Consider the following 20,782-nt stretch of genomic DNA (forward strand, 5'->3'; position numbering starts at 1 on the left):
AAACTCGCACTTAGAAAATTTAGCATAGAGTTGTTCATTTCTTAAGAGTTCAAGAATCATGCGCAAATGTTGCTCATGTTTTTCCTCACTCTTGGAGTAGATCAAGATGTCGTCAATGAAAACAATGACGAATTTGTTGAGATAAGGTTTGCAAACACGGTTCATAAGATCCATGAACACAGCAGGTGCGTTGGTCAAACCAAAAGGCATGACATAAAACTCATAGTGTCCATAGCGAGTGCGAAAAGCAGTCTTAGGAATATCGGATTTCTTGACTTGGAGTTGGTGATAACCAGATCTCAAATCAATCTTTGAATAGACGATTGACCCTTAGAATTGGTCGAATAAATCATCAATACGCGGCAACGGATAACGATTCTTGATAGTAAACTTGTTAAGTTCACGATAATCAATGCACATCCTTAACGTACCATCTTTCTTCTTAACAAACAGAATAGGAGCTCCCCATGGGGACGAGCTTGGACGAATAAAACCTTTATCCAATAGCTCTTGGAGCTGGTTGGATAATTCCTTCATCTCGGAGGGTGCTAAACAATACGGAGCTTTAGCAATAGGAGCAGCACCGGGAGTTAAATTAATTTGAAATTCAACTTGTCGAGGAGGTGGAAGACCAGGAAGATCTTCGGGAAACACATCGGAAAAGTCTTTAACCACTGGTACATCTTTAATACGCTTCTCTTTCGATTCAATCATCTTAACGTGGGCTAGAATAGCTGGATAACCTTTCATAAGGTATTTGCGAGTTTTAATACTTGAGATAATATTGAGATTGGAACCACTCTTTTCACCTTAGATGATGAGAGTCTCTCCATTTCCCAATAGAATTTGGACAGTTTTATCATAACACAGGATGGCAGCATGTAATGGACGTAACCAATCCATTCCAACTACGACGTCAAAACTTTCGAGCTCGACCGGCAAAAGGTCTATCTTAAATTCTTTATTGGCTAAGATTAGGTTGTAGTTTTTATAGATTTCATCGACTTGCATGACTTTTCCATTGGCTACTTCTACTAATCTTTTAGTTTCTAAGGGTTGAGGCTTTTCAGTAAATAGGGTACAAAAATCACTAGACACATAACTTCAGTCGGCACCAGTATCGAACAAAATAGTTGCATAACAATTATTGACAAGATACGTACCCGTGATGACCTCATCCTCATCTCGGGCTTCAGCAGCAGTGATAACAAACGCACGACCCTTCGCAGCAGTAGCATTAGCTCCAGTAGTAGGAATATCCTTCTTCTTAGAACAATTTGGACTAATGTGTCCCTTTTCTCCACAAGTATAGCAAGTTGGAGGAGCTTTAGCAGGAACAATCACCTTATCCTTTGGAGGAGTCTTACACGTCTTAGCTACGTGTCCCACTTTCTTACACAACGCACAAACAGCAGTACACTTCCCCGGGTGATGCCTCTAACAACGAATATAGAAAGGATAGGAACCCTTATAATTTGACTTTGTACCATCCGCAGGCTTCTTACTAACATTCTGAGTCGAACCTTGAGATGGCTCAAACTTCCTCTTACCATCATTACCCTTAGTTTCAACCTGCTTATTAGCCGACGCTCTCCTTCTCTTGGCTAACATCAGATTTTGTGCCATGAGAATCACAGCATCAAGAGTAACCTTCTCGGCAGCAATAACATTCCCTTGAACATCCTCGGGAAGTCCTTCAATATACCTTTCAATTCTCCTAGCTTCGGTAGGAAACATTTTAGGACATAGAGTAGAAAGCTCAAGATAACGGTTGGTGTAGCTTTCAATATCCGTTCCCTTCACCTTGAGTTCCCAGAACTCAGCTTCAAGTTTCTGAACTTGACTTCGAGGGCAAAATTTATTAATCATCATGCTTTTGAGTTCGTCCCATGGAATTGCATTAGCATTATCAATTCCTACGGACTTGGCATGAGCAGACCACCAAGTTAAAGCATTGCCACCCAATGAGCTAGTGGCATACTTTACTCGATCGTTATCACCATAGTTGCAAATACGGAAAATGGACTCCATCTTCTCGAACCAGTGAACTAGTTCGACAGCTTCTTCATTTCCCTTAAATACGGGAGGATGACAGTTTGAAAAATCCTTGTAGGAACAAGGTTTAGGTTGAGGATTAACATTATTAGCTTGATTGTTGCCTTGTGCAGCAGTGAGTAGTTGTTGGAATTGCTCGGTAGTCAATACGATATTGTTAACAGTAGGTGTAGCTGGACGAACCATGATGTTGCTACATAAGTGAACATAAGTCGGATATGTTAACAAATTATAGGGTTGAGCAATTACAAGTAGGAATAAGATAAATTATTGATATCACATGATATATATAAAAAACTTTATATTATTAAGGAACGAGGCATTAAATAAGCCTTTTTAATACACGATTCGGAAATAGAAATAGTTTAAGGCATAGCCTTTACATAGATGGAAAATGAAAAAATAACTAAAGAATATTAAGATTGAAATAGTCTTCATATTTCTTCTTCTCGTCCTCAAACTGCTTCATCACTTTCTCCATGTTATCCTTCACAAGTTTTTCTAGCCTTTCGGTTTGAGAATCGAGGGACTCATTGATAATTTCCTTCAAGATTTTGTTTTCTTTTTCCAAGTTGTTTAGACGCACTTCTATTCGAGCAACATGACATCTACTAAACTCCCTATTCTTCTCACAACTACTCTGACGGTTGATGATATCAGACTGCACCCTTACGTGCTCCTCGTTATTACAGAATAATGGACTGGTAGGGGGTTCGGGTCGCTTTCTCTTTAGAGTTGGGTTTTTAGATGATTCTTCAATAGGCTCTTCCTCAGGTTCGTAATTTGAGAAGTCACTGTCATAGTTTTGAAGAGCATCCCATTCAGGAGTACTCATTGGTTTATGTACCAATGAGTGAAAAGAGCCAGAGTCAGCAGAATCAGCAGGGCTTTCTCCTTCGCTTTCAGATCCTTGAGTTGGGTGAAATTTAGGAGAAGAAGGTAGATTATCCGGACTATAGTTTGGTGAGCAAGGACCACCAAAGCCATAAGGTGGACTTTGGACTGATTTTTCAGTGGAAGACCCTTTAGTATCTTCTTCGGTTGGCTTAATAAGAGTTGGTTTATTAATGCTTGAGCTTGACATCCTATCATTAGGAAAGAGACTTGGATTAGAATCTTTTAGTCAAGTGTAGTAAAGCATAAATGTTAAGATTATAGGGCAATCCTAAGTGCTTTAAAGTCTAAGGCAGGAAAGGTTATAGTTTCCTAGATTGCTAAGGAACCCTAGCTAGCAAATAAGGCACACATAAAGATGCAATCCTGGTTCTCTATAACAACCTGGTTTGCTCTGATACCAATCTATCACACCCCCAGTTAGGGCCTGGGCGAAATGTGACTTAAAACCAAACAAACCAACATATTATAATAAATAAGAACAATACTAAATGATAAAATTATCTTTATTGAGAGTACGCAGTGGAAAATGAAATGTCGTTACAAAGGAATAAAGTAAATGTTTAAATGCAATAGTATAAAATGCGATATCTCTTGATCCTATGTCTAAGTAGCATCACATAAGCAGTAGATAAATAACTTGATCAAACAGCACCTGAGACAAAACAAGCTAAAGTGTCAACCAAAAAGGCTGAGTGAAGTTCATAGGTTTAACAAATTAGTTTGACCGTTGTTTTAGACCACAAGATTTAGTATGTAAAGTTGATCTCCCGTAAGATCAAAAAATTATGCCAAGGCGTGATATTTAGACTAAACGTTCAAGTTTGCCCCAATGACAAGTTGTATCTGTCCTTGTCGGTTTAATTTCATTATTAAGTAATACAAAGACTTAGTCAAATCTATCGGGGATGTTACTCCCGATAAGCCCACCCCCAATAATTAAGCATGCAATCAACGAGCAATTAAAAATATCACTGTAGGGACTTAGTCGGACATAGCCGGGTATAGCATAGTTTTAGCAGTTGGTACTTGTGTCTAAAGTGTAAAATGTAAAAACAGCATGTGTCTCACCCCAATAAAAGTAAGTAAGTTTGCTAGCAATAAAGAGTGGGGCTATGGGTTCACCTTAGTAAGTAGAGAGAGATGACGATTATTCCTTGGAATAGAAAGTTGAAACGAACAGAAAGTCAACCTATTGACATTTAAGAGTAGTAAGTGTTTTTGCCCATATTTAAGTAAATGTTTAAGCATGATAGTGTTTTAAGTATAGTTCGTTTCCTTTTCTAGTAATTTTCTATTTTTAGAAAGTTTCCACTTTTAGTAGATTTTTTATCTTAGTAAGTTTCTATAACTAGAAAGTTTCTACTTTAAGAGTGTTTTCCATTTTAGGATACTTTCCGTATTAGATAAGCTTTCAATCACCCCTTTCCCTTCGAATGGCCATTTCAGGTCTAGGGGCTTGAGCTATAGGACCCTTTAAATTGGAAAATTCAAACCCTTTCGCCTAGAGTTTCGTAGAAACCATTCATTAAGAGAGTTCGAAGATCTATACATCTCTAATACATATCCCAAAATGTTTTTATGTGTTATAATATAAGTAGTAGGTTATAGGTGCTAGTAATAGTAATAGTGTATACATGTTAATTAATAGTATAAGTAGTATTAGGGTTTCATTAATTAGGGTTAGTTAATTAAAGTAGTATTTAATAACTAGGGTTTAGTAATTAATGTCCTAGGGTTTAATAAATTAGGGTTTAGTAAATTAGGGTTTTATTTAATGCAGTAATGATTATGGTTTTAATAATTAAAGTGGTATTAAATAATTAGGGTTAGGTTTAATAAATTAGGGTTTTAAGTAATTAGGGTTTTAAGTAATTAGGGTTTTATATATATATATATATATATATATATATATATATATATATATATATATATATGTATATGTATATGTAATTCGTATATATGTATATATATATATAAAATATTTTTTTTACATGTATATATATGTATATGTCGATATATATGTATATGTATATGTATTTATTTTGTTTCCTAAATTAACCATAAACAAATCTTTCATGTAATAACCTAGGGTTTAAAGATCAAAGTTTCTTTTTTCCTTTTTTTTTTCTTGGTCGACATACATACATACAAATATATATATATATATATATATATATATATATATATATATATATATATATATATATATATATATATATATATATATATATATATATATATATATATATATATCATGTATATATAGATCTAGGTGTGTTTATGTATATATTTATGAATAAACAAGTTTATAACATGAATTAAAGATCAAAGATTATGTAAACAAGTTAGGGTTTATGTTATACCTTTGAAGATTCAAGATGATTAACAAAGAAGTGATGAACAAGATGAAGATTGAAGATCAAAGCCTTGAAAAACTTGAAGAACTCCTTGAAGATTCTTGAAGAACACGAAGAACGCGAAGAACACTTGAAGATCACCTTGAATATTGACGATGATTTCGATGGGTGGTGGTGGTGATTTCAGTTTTGGGAGCTGAAATAGGGATAGAGGGAGAGAGATTTGGGAGAGAGAATTGTTGTTGTGATTTGGTACATTGAAAAGGTTTAGGTTAGGCATCTATTTATAGGAGTGTTAGGATTATTCTAGTGTTAGGGTTTAATAAGGAATTACTTAGGGAACAAGTTAGCTTGAAGAAGGGGTTAAGGGTTGTTGATTGGGCCGAAAATTAGAGGGGTAGAAGGGTAATTTTGCCCTTCCAAAACCGGCTAGGGTTTTATTAGGGTTAGGGTTTAACTTTTTCACTTAAGTCCTTGTATTTTAGATTAGTTCAAATGATTCCTTAATTATCCAAGTCTAATTATTTTAAGTACACAAGTTTTAAAGTTATTTATTTATTCACAAAAGTTAATAAGTCTTTTTTTTTTATCTTTTATTAACTTGTCGTTTACAAAGTTAATCATTATATTTTATAATTCTTGACACTTTACAATTATCGATTAAAGTTTAATTATTAAGTTTGATTATATTGTTGGGCATTTAATAAGGAAAAGTATAGAATGGAAAAATGAGAAATATAGAATGGAAAAATGAGAAATATAGAATGAAAAAATGAGGGTCGTTATAATGTGCGTCGATTTCACCAACATCAACAAAGCCTGTCCCAAAGATTGTTATCCCCTGTCCGAAATCGATTGGAAAGTCGAATCCCTAAACGGGTATCGATACAAAATCTTCTTTGATGCTTACAAAGGGTATCATCAGATCAAAATGGCTAAGGAGGATGAAGAAAAAACATCTTTCTTCACCAGCAAGGGAATTTATTGCTACCAAAAGATGCCCTTCGGATTAAAAAATGCAGGGACAACTTATCAAAGGCTCGTCGACAAAGCCTTTCATTGTCAGCTAGGAAGAAATCTGGAAGCCTATGTGGATGACATGGTAATCAAAAGTCGAAAAGAAGAAAATTTAATAGAGGACATCCAGGAAACTTTCGACAGGCTTCGGGCAATAAACATGAAGTTGAACCCGAAGAAATGTTCTTTTGGAGTCGAAGAAGGAAAATTTCTTGGGTATTATATCACTAGAAAGGTAATCCAGGCGAATCCGGAAATGGTAGACAAGCTAAAACAACTCCAAACCCCTGCAACCATAAAAGGCATGCAGAGTCTGAATGGGAAATTAGCATCACTTAGCAGATTCGTATCAAAGGGAGCAGAAAAATAACTACCCTTCTTTAGAATCCTGAAGGGATGCTTGGGAAAAAAGAAAATTGTCTGGAACGAAGAAGCGAAGAAGGCATTCGTCGAAATGAAGGAGTACATCGCCAAACTCCCTACCTTGACTTCACCCGAAGAAGGAGAAACACTCTTCATATACTTGGCTACTTCGAAAGAGTGCATTAGCATAGTATTGGTTACCGAACGAGAGAGAGCGCAAGTACCAATATACTTCGTTAGTGGAGTACTTCAAGGAGTAGAGTTGAATTATCCATAACTTGAGAAACTCACCCTAACACTTGTCCATACAGCTAGGAAACTCAGAAGATACTTCCAAGCACATCAGATAGTGGTGCTTACCAACAAACCAATCAGGCAAGTACTCTCGAAACCTGAAAAATCGGGGAGAATGGCCAAATGGGCCATTGAGTTAGGTGAACATGACATCGAGTTCCGAGTCAGGCATGCAATCAAAGGACAAGTTCTAGCAGATTTCATCGCCGAAATAGATAATATTAATGAAGAAGATACAAAGAACTCAAAACAAGTTATTACCCCAAAGATCGAAAGTGAAGAATGGAAGTTGTACACCGACGGTGCGTCAAGTTCTGATGGATTAGGTGCTGGCCGGATGTTAGTAAATCCCGAAGGAAAATAGTTCACTTATGCACTTCATTTCGAATTCGCAACAACCAATAACGAAGAAGAGTACGAAGCTCTACTCGCAGTATTGAGAATGGCGAAGGAATTAAAAATCCTTCACCTCCGAGCCTTCGTCGACTCACAACTAGTGTCTAACCAAATCAGGGGCACTTTCGAAGCAAAGCAACCCACCATCCAACAGTACTTGTCAAAAGCAAAAGAACTGATCGAAAGCTTCAAAAGTTTTGATATCGAACATGTCTGAAGAAATCAAAATAAGAAGGCAGACGCACTGAGCAAACTTGCTTCGCTGACATTTGAGCATCTTGCAAAAGAAGTCTTTGTGGAGGTGCTAGAAAAGAAATCGATCCTAGAAGAAGAAGTCAATGACCTCATACAAGAAGACGAGGTAACATGGATGACTCCACTGAAAGTATATCTTGAAACAGGAAAATTACCAGAGGATAAAAACGAAGCAAGGAAGATAAGGATAAAGGCATGCACCCTCATATAAAATGATAAACGGAGCGCTATACAGAAGGTCCTTTCTCACTCCATGGCTTCGATGTGTAGGGCCAAAGCAAGCAACTGACATAATCCAAGAGATGCACGAAGGGATATGTGGTCTTCACGCAGGTCCAAGGTCTGTAGTCGCAAAAATCATGAGACTAGGGTACTATTGGCCTACGATGCATCATGATGCAACGACGGTACTACAAACTTGTGAGTCTTGTCAAATCCACTCAAATGTCCCGAGACTACCCAAGCAAGAACTAATCTCTGTTACATCTGCGTGGCCATTCATGAAATGGGGAATAGACATAGTTGGACCCATCAATGATACCCCCGGAAGCCTAAAATTCCTACTGGTAGCAATTGACTACTTTACCAAGTGGGCCAAAGCAAAACCCTTGGCAGCAATCACTGGTAAGCATATAGAAAAGTTTGTCTGGGAGCACATCGTATGCAGGTTCGGAGTTCCCTAAGAAATAGTCTTGGACAATGGGAAACAGTTCGCAGAAGGAATTTTCCCAAAATTTTGCAAGCAATTGAAAATTCAGCAAAACTTCACCTCAGTATATCATCCCCAAGGTAATGGACAGGTGGAAGTAACAAACCGAGACATAATCAAAGTAATAGAGAAGCGCTTAGGTAAGTGCAGAAATGGATGGGTCGATGAGCTTCCCTTGGTGCCGTGGGCTCACAGGACAACACCAAAGGAAAGCAATGGCGAAACCCCCTACAGCCTTGCATACGGAACAGAAGCTGTCTTTCCCGCAGAGATACAAGTGCTAACAGAAAGAACAGCAGACAATGAAAACAACGAAGAAAATATTCGAGTCAACTTAGACCTACTCGAGGAGAGAAGAGAGGCAGCTGTGATTCGGGAGGCCTCGTACAAACGAACAATTGAAGGCTATTACAACAAAAGAGTAAAGCCCTCAACATGCAAAGTAGGAGAATATGTCCTAAGGTTAAACAGTGCAAGCAAAGTGGAATACGAAGGAAAATTAGGACCAAATTGGGAGGGCCCCTATGTAATTTTACAAGTACTGGGTAAAGGCTCCTACAAATTGGAAACGACAGCCGGAAAACCAATACCAAGGGCATGGAATGCAACCAACCTCCGAAATTTTTATCATTAGAAGTCTTGTACTTTTTATTTTGTAACATGTAGTTGAAAGATGCAACATTGGTAATTGAAGCTTATAAACTTCCTGTCACAAAACTTAATGAATTTCTCACAACTACTTTTGATAAACTAATGTCTTAACAAAATTAAATTTCATATGGGGAATTATGTGAGAAAAATGACAGCCGGCACATAAAATAACCCTGTCATAATCCACACTATACCGAGCAACGAGGCAAAATATGCTTCGGAATACTCAACGTAAGGAAACAAGTGTTCCTTAAAAGTGATCACTGCACCACCATCCTGTAGGTAGAGAGTTTTTACCCATCCAAGCAGGATAAAATCTATGGTAACACATACCAAAAGCATGCTAAATTAAACGAACTAGAGTTATACCATACATGACCATTGTTCAAATAAAAAAAGGGCGACAGAGCCCAGGCACCTAAGCCAAACAAAGGATGATAATTATTTTTAAAAGATTACAGACAACAGCTAATTAACAGGGGCATCAACCTTTCCCGATTCTCCCATAGCTTCAGGAACCTCCAGGTGAGTTTCTTCATCATCATCATGAACCGCAGGAACAACATTAGCGAGCATCTTAAAAAGCTCACTAGGCTTGGCATCCACCTTGGCTGAGATGGTCTTGACATAATCAAATTCAACTTGCTCAAGCTCATCAAAAGCAGAGTCAACCATTGCCTTTCCCTGATCAGTATAATCGGCAAAGTCAGCAAGCTGCATAACCCCTTTAGATGCCAAACCCCCTATCACTTCACACCTAGCCTGAACTTTCGAAGCCAACACCACATTATAAAAAAGTTGCCCAAAATCTGCACTCTTTAGTAATTGGTGACAAGCATGAGGAATAACCTGAGAAACAACTTGGGAGTAATCAGACTTCAACCCTTCACAATGCTTCTTGTAGTCTTCCAACTCATCATCAATGGCCAATTTCCGAACCTCGCCTGCCTTCACCTGCCTCTACAAACCTGTTATCTCATCACGAGTAGCCTTCAATTCCTCTTCATAACTAGGAGCCATTAATATCTCCTTCTCAAGCTTCTTAACCCTCTCACTCATAGAAACATGACACTCTCTCAAAGACTCAAGCTCTGCAGTACGCTTCTGTAAAAGGGAAGAAGCAATATGACCCATAGAAGCAGCCTGAAAATTGATAACAGAATAGGCATCATGGAAGCTCTTCATGTCGTCAGCAAAAGAATTTCCCCAGTTATCAGGAACGAGACTGTCAATGAGATCAAAGAAATTGCTCGGAGCAGGAACTTCAGAATACACAAGCAGATCTGCAAACACGCAAAGCAATAAGTAATAAATAAAAAGAAATGACTAACAAAGCGAAAAACGAAGAAAAATATACCAAACAAAGGGTTAGCAGCAACGATGTCATCACTCGCTTCGTCTCGAAGTTGGCCGAAATTTTGCTTTTTCACAGAAGAAACATCAGGATGAGCCTTTCGCTTCATCACACCTTTAGCTTTGTAGCGTTGTGCCACCCTGGCCCCAACGCCTGTCACCAAAGAAGCAAGAGGTTGGTCATCTTGGGTATCCACATCAATGGGAGCTTCCACTTGCTTCGATTTTTCCTTAGTATTAACCTTTGACGAACTCACTTTGACATGATCAGCCCTTGGCTTGCTAGATATCTCCATGAAACCAGAGCATGTAGGGGATCCAACATCCTTAACAATAGTTGACCTAGCCTGGACAGCAACAGTATATTCCTTCAACCCTTGGGCCTTGACAACATTCCTCAAAGACATTTCTGTAAAAGGCACAACAGATAAGTGTAAGCAGTTAGAAAGGCAACCAATTATATATAAAAACAAAAACAAAACATACCCTGCTCCCCATAAAAGAGCACAGGAGTAGCAGTACCCTCTTCCCATTCAGGTGCCATCCCTAACTTAAATGCTATCTGGGTAAGTAGAAGGAATGATGAGGTGGTTACAAATCCTCCTAAACAAAGCATCATCTTCAAGAATGAAAGGGATAGGATCTTTGTATTCTTTAGGAACAAATGCCCTTTCAGGATCAGAAACAAAAGGATAATCTTTCAGAAACAAAAAGAATTTTTTCAAAAAGATAAAAGAACACTTCCAATTCTGAACATCATGAAATTGGGGAGCGAAGCAACAAACAGGAGAAGGAGCATCTCTCCTACTTTTTCGCTTTTGAACAGTAACCCAATCACCGGTATCACCAGTGCGAAAGAAGCTGCGAAATAGATCAACAGAAGGTTCACCGTCATAAGCCCTACACATTACCTCAAAAGCCATAACCTTTTTCACGGCCAAGGGATGAAAAACAGAAATATTCACTTTAAAGTAATCTAAAATGCTAAGAAAGAAAGAAGAGAAAGGAACCCTAACGTTAAACTCAGTGAACAATTGGGTATACACGCCAATGTAACCCTTAGGAGGATTCAAGATATGCTTGTCGCTAGCCGGAATAACCATATCGCCAGATTTCAAACCAAGCATTTCAATCAGATACGACAACAAAGAGGGATTAACATCGCTAAAGGAGGCCTTAATACCACGTTTAGACATGGTAAAAATAAACAAAACAAAAAAAAAGAAAAACGTAAGAAGAGAACCGTGAGTACCTTGGTATGCGAAGAAGAAAGAATTCCAGAAGGTAAAGTTTGAATGGAAGATAAACACAAATGAGAGGGAGGAGAGGAGGCGTTAAAACCTTAAGAAAAAGAGAAGGGTAGCCGTCAAATCAAACTGCAGGGCACTCTCGGTAACCACAACCCATTGGATGATCGTACCCCCGACAGCATAACAGAATAGATTCTCTCATTAAGGGTAAAGTAGTAATTTCGAGGACAAGAGTATTAAACGGTGCAGTTAATTGTCAAATCACAGCAGCAAAAGTAATTATTACTAAGTTTAACTTAACAAAGCTTATATGTTGATATTAACGCTTCATAAAATTAAACTGGGGGGGGGGGGGGGGGGCTTGATAGTGTACCCCACCTCCGGCCCGTTTACCAGCTTCGCAGTTTGCTTCGGAGGATCTGGCCACAATATATAGAACGAAGGAAAGTTTTATCTACAGTGAACGAGGTCCTAAAATAAGAGCAACAATAGTGATCTTAGAGCCCATAAAACCTCGGTTAATTACAAAGACAAGCTAGCAAAACTATTCCTAGCTCGGTGCACGCCTGTACCACAAAGGAAAGGGACAAGCTCACTTTCGTCTGCAGGTTTACCAAAAGGAAAAGTCAACTAGTGATCCAAAATCATTGGGAACTAGCGAGCTGGTATAGGAAGCCGCTCCATCCCACTTATAAATAGAATAGAATGTAGGAAACATTCCAGATTCAAGAAATACACACATAATAACACAATCATGTTATATCATTTGCTTCGGTGGCATAAAACAATCCTCTGATTGTTACCCTCGGGGAATTGCCAACAAACAAAACCAAAATCATAATCACTCAATCTCAACCTCTGTGACTTGCATATCCCCATATCAATACTAATCGCCGGTTATTGTACAAACAATTGGCCCCATTCGTGGGACACACATCTTATTCATTTTGTTGAGCAAGAACCGACGCCATGGCGGACTCCAGTCACATACCTCCGGGTTTCACACCACCCAGAATCACACAAACCTCAGATTCGACACAGCTAGAACCACCACCGTTGATAGATAAGACCTTCTTCTTAAATAATTACGATCATATCAGATTGGTGATAAAGAGTTTAAGGGACACGGGGATCTTGCAAAGTAGAAGGGTGCTAACATACGAAAGCGAGGATTATGACGAGGAGCTGAAAATGGAACCTCCGAATCAAAATTCACAGCCTAGAAACCCACCAACAAACTCGCCAGCAGAAGCTATGTCTCAAGCAGGGGAAAACCCCAGCATATCTCAGGTAACCCTAACTATACCTACTGCACCCCTCTACACTTGTAATGCGTCAGTTCTGACTGTGTCCATAGCACCCCAGGAACCAAATAGGCATGTACCACCTCCTCACCCGAGCTGAGGTAGCTTCGGGCAACCAAACCAATATGTATGGTGAAATGTCCCGTTCTTATTGATTAAAAACGTTCCATATTAATTGATTTCGTTGCGAAGTTTTGACCTCTATATGAGATGTTTTTCAAAGACTGCATTCATTTTTAAAACAAACCATAACCTTTATTTCATCAATAAAGGTTTAAAAAGCTTTACGTAGATTATCAAATAATGATAATCTAAAATATCCTGTTTACACACGACCATTACATAATGGTTTACAATACAAATATGTTACAACAAAATAAGTTTCTTGAATGCAGTTTTTACACAATATCATACAAGCATGGACTCCAAATCTCGTCCTTATTTAAGTATGCGACAGCGGAAGCTCTTAATAATCAACTGAGAATAAACATACTTAAAACGTCAACAAAAATGTTGGTGAGTTATAGGTTTAACCTATATATATCAAATCATAATAATAGACCACAAGATTTCATATTTCAATACACATCCCATACATAGAGATAAAAATCATTCATATGGTGAACACCTGGTAACCGACATTAACAAGATGCATATATAAGAATATCCCCATCATTCCGGGACACCCTTCGGATATGATATAAATTTCGAAGTACTAAAGCATCCGGTACTTTGGATGGGGTTTGTTAGGCCCAATAGATCTATCTTTAGGATTCGCGTCAATTAGGGTGTCTGTTCCCTAATTCTTAGATTACCAGACTTAATAAAAAGGGACATATTCGATTTCGATAATTCAACCATAGAATGTAGTTTCACGTACTTGTGTCTATTTTGTAAATCATTTATAAAACCTGCATGTATTCTCATCCCAAAAATATTAGATTTTAAAAGTGGGACTATAACTCACTTTCACAGATTTTTACTTCGTCGGGAAGTAAGACTTGGCCACTGGTTGATTCACGAATCTATAACAATATATACATGTATATCAAAGTATGTTCAAAATATATTTACAACACTTTTAATATATTTTGATGTTTTAAGTTTATTAAGTCAGCTGTCCTCGTTAGTAACCTACAACTAGTTGTCCACAGTTAGATGTACAGAAATAAATCGATAAATATTATCTTGAATTAATCCACGACCCAGTGTATACGTATCTCAGTATTGATCACAACTCAAACTATATATATTTTGGAATCAACCTCAACCCTGTATAGCTAACTCCAACATTCACATATAGAGTGTCTATGGTTGTTCCGAAATATATATAGATGTGTCGACATGATAGGTCGAAACATTGTATACGTGTCTATGGTATCTCAAGATTACATAATATACAATACAAGTTGATTAAGTTATGGTTGGAATAGATTTGTTACCAATTTTCACGTAGCTAAAATGAGAAAAATTATCCAATCTTGTTTTACCCATAACTTCTTCATTTTAAATCCGTTTTGAGTGAATCAAATTGCTATGGTTTCATATTGAACTCTATTTTATGAATCTAAACAAAAAAGTATAGGTTTATAGTCGGATAAATAAGTTACAAGTCGTTTTTGTAAAGGTAGTCATTTCAGTCGAAAGAACGACGTCTAGATGACCATTTTAGAAAACATACTTCCACTTTGAGTTTAACCATAATTTTTGGATATAGTTTCATGTTCATAATAAAAATCATTTTCTTATAATAACAACTTTTAAATCAAAGTTTATCATAGTTTTTAATTAACTAACCCAAAACAGCCTGCGGTGTTACTACGACGGCGTAAATCCGGTTTTACGGTGTTTTTCGTGTTTCCAGGTTTTAAATCATTAAGTTAGAATATCATATAGATATATAAAATGTGTTTAGTTGATTTTAAAAGTCAAGTTAGAAGGATTAACTTTTGTTTGCGAACAAGTTTAGAATTAACTAAACTATGTTCTAGTGATTACAAGTTTAAGCCTTCGAATAAGATAGCTTTATATGTATGAATCGAATGATGTTATGAACATCATTACTACCTTAAGTTCCTTGGATAAACCTACTGGAAAAGAGAAAATTGGATCTAGCTTCAACGGATCCTTGGATGGCTCGAAGTTCTTGAAGCAGAATCATGACACGAAAACAAGTTCAAGTAAGATCATCACTTGAAATAAGATTGTTATAGTTATAGAAATTAAACCAAAGTTTGAATATGATTATTATCTTGTATTAGAATGATAACCTACTGTAAGAAACAAAGATTTCTTGGGGTTGGATGATCACCTTACAAGATTGGAAGTGAGCTAGCAAACTTGAAAGTATTCTTGATTTTATGAAACTAGAACTTTTGGAATTTATGAAGAACACTTAGAACTTGAAGATAGAACTTGAGAGAGATCAATTAGATGAATAAAATTGAAGAATGAAAGTGTTTGTAGGTATTTTTGGTCGTTGGTGTATGGATTAGATATAAAGGATATGTAATTTTGTTTTCATGTAAATAAGTCATGAATGATTACTCATATTTTTGTAATTTTATGAGATATTTCATGCTAGTTTCCAAATTATGGTTCCCACATGTGTTAGGTGACTCACATGGGATGCTAAGAGCTGATCATTGGAGTGTATATACCAATAGTACATACATCTAAAAGCTGTGTATTGTACGAGTACGAATACGGGTGCATACGAGTAGAATTATTGATGAAACTGAACGAGGATGTAATTGTAAGCATTTTTGTTAAGTAGAAGTATTTTGATAAGTGTATTGAAGTCTTTCAAAAGTGTATAAATACGTATTAAAACACTACATGTATATACATTTTAACTGAGTCGTTAAGTCATCGTTAGTCGTTACATGTAAGTGTTGTTTTGAAACCTTTAGGTTAACGATCTTGTTAAATGTTGTTAACCCAATGTTTATAATATCAAATGAGATTTTAAATTATTATATTATCATGATATTATCATGTATGAATATCTCTTAATATGATATATATACATTAAATGTCTTTACAACGATAATCGTTACATATATGTCTCGTCTAAAAATCATTAAGTTAATAGTCTTGTTTTTACATATGTAGTTCATTGTTAATATACTTAATGATATGTTTACTTATCATAGTATCATGTTAACTATATATATATCCATATATATGTCATCATATAGTTTTTACAAGTTTTAACATTTGTGAATCGCCGGTCAACTTGGGTGGTCAATTGTCTATATGAAACATATTTCAATTAATCAAGTCTTAACAAGTTTGATTGCTTAACATGTTGGAAACATTTAATTATGTAAATATCAATATCAATTAATATATATAAACATGGAAAAGTTCGGGTCACTACAATACGTACCCGTTAAATAAATTTCGTCCCGAAATTTTAAGCTGTTGAAGGTGTTGACGAATCTTCTAGAAATAGATGCGGGTATTTCTTCTTCATCTGATCTTCACGCTCCCAGGTGAACTCGGGTCCTCTACGAGCATTCCATCGAACCTTAACAATTGGTATCTTGTTTTGCTTAAGTCTTTTAACCTCACGATCCATTATTTCGACGGGTTCTTCGATGAATTGAAGTTTTTCATTGATTTGGATTTCATCTAACGGGATAGTGAGATATTCTTTAGCAAAACATTTCTTCAAATTCGAGACATGGAAAGTGTTATGTACAGCTGCGAGTTGTTGAGGTAACTCAAGTCGGTAAGCTACTGGTCCGACACGATCAATAATCTTGAATGGTCCAATATACCTTGGATTTAATTTCCCTCGTTTACCAAATCGAACAACGCCTTTCCAAGGTGCAACTTTAAGCATGACCATCTCTCCAATTTCAAATTCTATATCTTTTCTTTTAATGTCAGCGTAGCTCTTTTGTCGACTTTGGGCGGTTTTCAACCGTTGTTGAATTTGGATGATCTTCTCGGTAGTTTCTTGTATAATCTCCGGACCCGTAATCTGTCTATCCCCCACTTCACTCCAACAAATCGGAGACCTGCACTTTCTACCATAAAGTGCTTCAAACGGCGCCATCTCAATGCTTGAATGGTAGCTGTTGTTGTAGGAAAATTCTGCTAACGGTAGATGTCGATCCCAACTGTTTCCGAAATCAATAACACATGCTCGTAGCATGTCTTCAAGCGTTTGTATCGTCCTTTCGCTCTGCCCATCAGTTTGTGGATGATAGGCAGTACTCATGTCTAGACGAGTTCCTAATGCTTGCTGCAATGTCTGCCAGAATCTTGAAATAAATCTGTCATCCCTATCAGAGATAATAGAGATTGGTATTCCATGTCTGGAGACGACTTCCTTCAAATACAGTCGTGCTAACTTCTCCATCTTGTCATCTTCTCTTATTGGCAGGAAGTGTGCTGATATGGTGAGACGATCAACTATTACCCAAATAGTATCAAAACCACTTGCAGTCCTTGGCAATTTAGTGATGAAATCTATGGTAATGTTTTCCCATTTCCATTCCGGGATTTCAGGTTGTTGAAGTAGACCTGATGGTTTCTGATGCTCAGCTTTGACCTTAGAACATGTCAAACATTCTCCTACGTATTTAGCAACATCGGCTTTCATACCCGGCCACCAAAAATGTTTCTTGAGATCCTTGTACATCTTCCCCGTTCCAGGATGTATTGAGTATATGGTTTTATGAGCTTCTCTAAGTACCATTTCTCTCATATCTCCAAATTTTGGTACCCAAATCCTTTCAGCCCTATACCGGGTTCCGTCTTCCCGAATATTAAGATGCTTCTCCGATCCTTTGGGTATTTCATCCTTTAAATTTCCCTCTTTTAAAACTCCTTGTTGCGCCTCCTTTATTTGAGTAGTAATGTTATTATGAATCATTATATTCATAGATTTTACTCGAATGGGTTCTCTGTCCTTCCTGCTCAAGGCATCGGCTACCACATTTGCCTTCCCCGGGTGGTAACGAATCTCAAAGTCGTAATCATTCAATAATTCAATCCACCTACGCTGCCTCATATTCAGTTGTTTCTGATTAAATATGTGTTGAAGACTTTTGTGGTCGGTATATATAATACTTTTGACCCCATATAAGTAGTGCCTCCAAGTCTTTAATGCAAAAACAACCGCGCCTAATTCCAAATCATGCGTCGTATAATTTTGTTCGTGAATCTTCAATTGTCTAGACGCATAAGCAATCACCTTCGTTCGTTGCATTAATACACAACCGAGACCTTGCTTTGATGCGTCACAATAAATCACAAAATCATCATTCCCTTCAGGTAATGACAATATAGGTGCCGTAGTTAGCTTTTTCTTCAATAACTGAAACGCTTTCTCTTGTTCATCATTCCATTCAAATTTCTTCCCTTTATGCGTTAATGCAGTCAAGGGTTTTGCTATTCTGGAAAAATCTTGGATGAACCTTCTGTAGTAACCAGCTAGTCCTAAAAACTGGCGTATGTGTTTCGGAATTTTCGGGGTTTCCCACTTTTCAACAGTTTCTATCTTTACCGGATCCACCTTAATACCTTCTTTGTTCACTATGTGACCGAGGAATTGAACTTCTTCCAACCAAAATGCACACTTTGAAAACTTAGCGTACAATTCTTCCTTCCTCAATACTTCTAACACCTTTCTCAAATGTTCACCGTGTTCTTGGTCATTCTTTGAGTAAATAAGTATGTCATCAATGAAAACAATGACAAACTTGTCAAGGTATGGTCCACACACTCGGTTCATAAGGTCCATGAACACAGCTGGTGCATTAGTTAAACCAAACGGCATGACCATAAACTCGTAATGACCGTAACGTGTTCTGAAAGTAGTCTTTGGAATATCATCTTCTTTCACTCGCATTTGATGATACCCGGAACGTAAGTCAATCTTTGAATAAACAGACGAGCCTTGTAGTTGATCAAATAAGTCGTCGATTCTCGGTAGTGGGTAGCGGTTCTTGATGGTAAGTTTGTTCAACTCTCGGTAGTCGATACACAACCTGAATGTACCATCTTTCTTCTTGACAAACAAAACAGGAGCTCCCCACGGTGATGTGCTTGGTCGAATGAAACCACGCTCTAAAAGTTCTTGTAATTGGCTTTGCAGTTCTTTTATCTCGCTGGGTGCGAGTCTGTAAGGAGCACGAGCTATTGGTGCAGCTCCTGGTACAAGATCTATTTGAAATTCAACGGATCGCTGTGGGGGTAATCCCGGTAATTCTTTCGGAAATACATCGGGAAATTCTTTTGCAATGGGAACATCATTGATGCTCTTTTCTTCAGTTTGTACTTTCTCGACGTGTGCTAGAACAGCATAGCAACCTTTTCTTATTAGTTTTTGTGCCTTCAAATTACTAATAAGATGTAGCTTCGTGTTGCCCTTTTCTCCGTACACCATTAAGGGTTTTCCTTTTTCTCGTATAATGCGATTTGCATTTTTGTAACAAACGATCTCTGCTTTCACTTCTTTCAACCAGTCCATACCGATTATCACATCAAAACTCCCTAACTCTACTGGTATCAAATCAATCTTAAATGTTTCGCTAACCAGTTTATTTCTTGATTCTGACATATATTATCTGCTGAAATTAATTTACCATTTGCTAATTCGAGTAAAAATTTACTATCCAAAGGTGTCAATGGACAACTTAATTTAGCACAAAAATCTCTACTCATATAGCTTCTATCCGCACCCGAATCAAATAAAACGTAAGCAGATTTATTGTCAATAAGAAACGTACCCGTAACAAGCTCCGGGTCTTCCTGTGCCTCTGCCGCATTAATATTGAAAACTCTTCCGCGGCCTTGTCCATTCGTGTTCTCCTGGTTCGGGCAATTTCTAATAATGTGGCCCGGTTTTCCACATTTATAACAAACTACATTGGCATAACCTGCTCCGACACTACTTGCTCCGCCATTACTCGTTCCGACACCATTTGTTCCTTTTGTTCTATTAACCCCTGGTCCGTAGACCTCACACTTCGCTGCGCTATGACCATTTCTTTTACACTTGTTGCAAAATTTGGTGCAGAACCCCGAGTGATACTTTTCACACCTTTGGCATAGCTGCTTCTGATTGTTGTTGTTGTTGTTGTTGCTGTTATTATTGTTGTTGGGATGATTGTTGTAGTTGCTGTTGTTGTTGTTGTTGTTGTTGTTGTTGGGCCGTTTGTTGTAGTTGCGATTGATGTTGCGATTGTTGGGATAATTGTTGCGATTATTGTTGTAATTGCTGTTGTTGTTGTATTGGTGATTCTTATCACCGTTTTCCTCCCACTTTCTTTTTACTTGCTTCACATTGGCCTCTTCAGCAGTCTGTTCTTTAATTCTTTCTTCAATCTGGTTCACTAGTTTGTGAGCCATTCTACATGCCTGTTGTATGGAGGCGGGCTCGTGTGAACTTATATCTTCTTGGATTCTTTCCGGTAATCCTTTCACAAACGCGTCGATCTTCTCTTCCTCATCTTCGAATGCTCCCGGACACAATAGGCACAATTCTGTGAATCGTCTTTCGTACGTGGTAATATCAAATCCTTGGGTTCGTAACCCTCTAAGTTCTGTCTTGAGCTTATTGACCTCGGTTCTGGGACGGTACTTCTCGTTCATCAAGTGCTTGAATGCTGACCACGGTAGTGCGTACGCATCGTTTTGTCCCACTTGCTCTAGATAGGTATTCCACCATGTTAACGCAGAACCTGTGAAGGTATGCGTAGCGTACTTCACTTTGTCCTCTTCAGTACACTTACTTATGGCAAACACCGATTCGACCTTCTCAGTCCACCGTTTCAATCCGATCGGTCCTTCGGTTCCATCAAATTCCAAAGGTTTGCAGGCAGTGAATTCTTTGTAGGTACATCCTACACGATTTCCTGTACT

The 20,782-nt window shown here is 37.5% G+C and overlaps 1 protein-coding gene across 1 annotated transcript; it reads left to right on the forward strand.

Annotated features, from left to right (window-relative positions):
- Positions 1–7,846: 7,846 nt before the first annotated feature.
- LOC139874790 (uncharacterized) lies at positions 7,847–9,105 on the forward strand. Its single transcript, XM_071862189.1, has 3 exons — positions 7,847–8,258; positions 8,409–8,869; positions 9,010–9,105. The coding sequence occupies exons 1-3, from the start codon at positions 7,847–7,849 to the stop codon at positions 9,103–9,105; spliced, it is 969 nt and encodes a 322-aa protein (XP_071718290.1).
- Positions 9,106–20,782: the final 11,677 nt, after the last annotated feature.

This window comes from Rutidosis leptorrhynchoides, chromosome 11 (assembly GCF_046630445.1).
Source record: "Rutidosis leptorrhynchoides isolate AG116_Rl617_1_P2 chromosome 11, CSIRO_AGI_Rlap_v1, whole genome shotgun sequence".
NCBI lineage: Eukaryota > Viridiplantae > Streptophyta > Magnoliopsida > Asterales > Asteraceae > Rutidosis > Rutidosis leptorrhynchoides.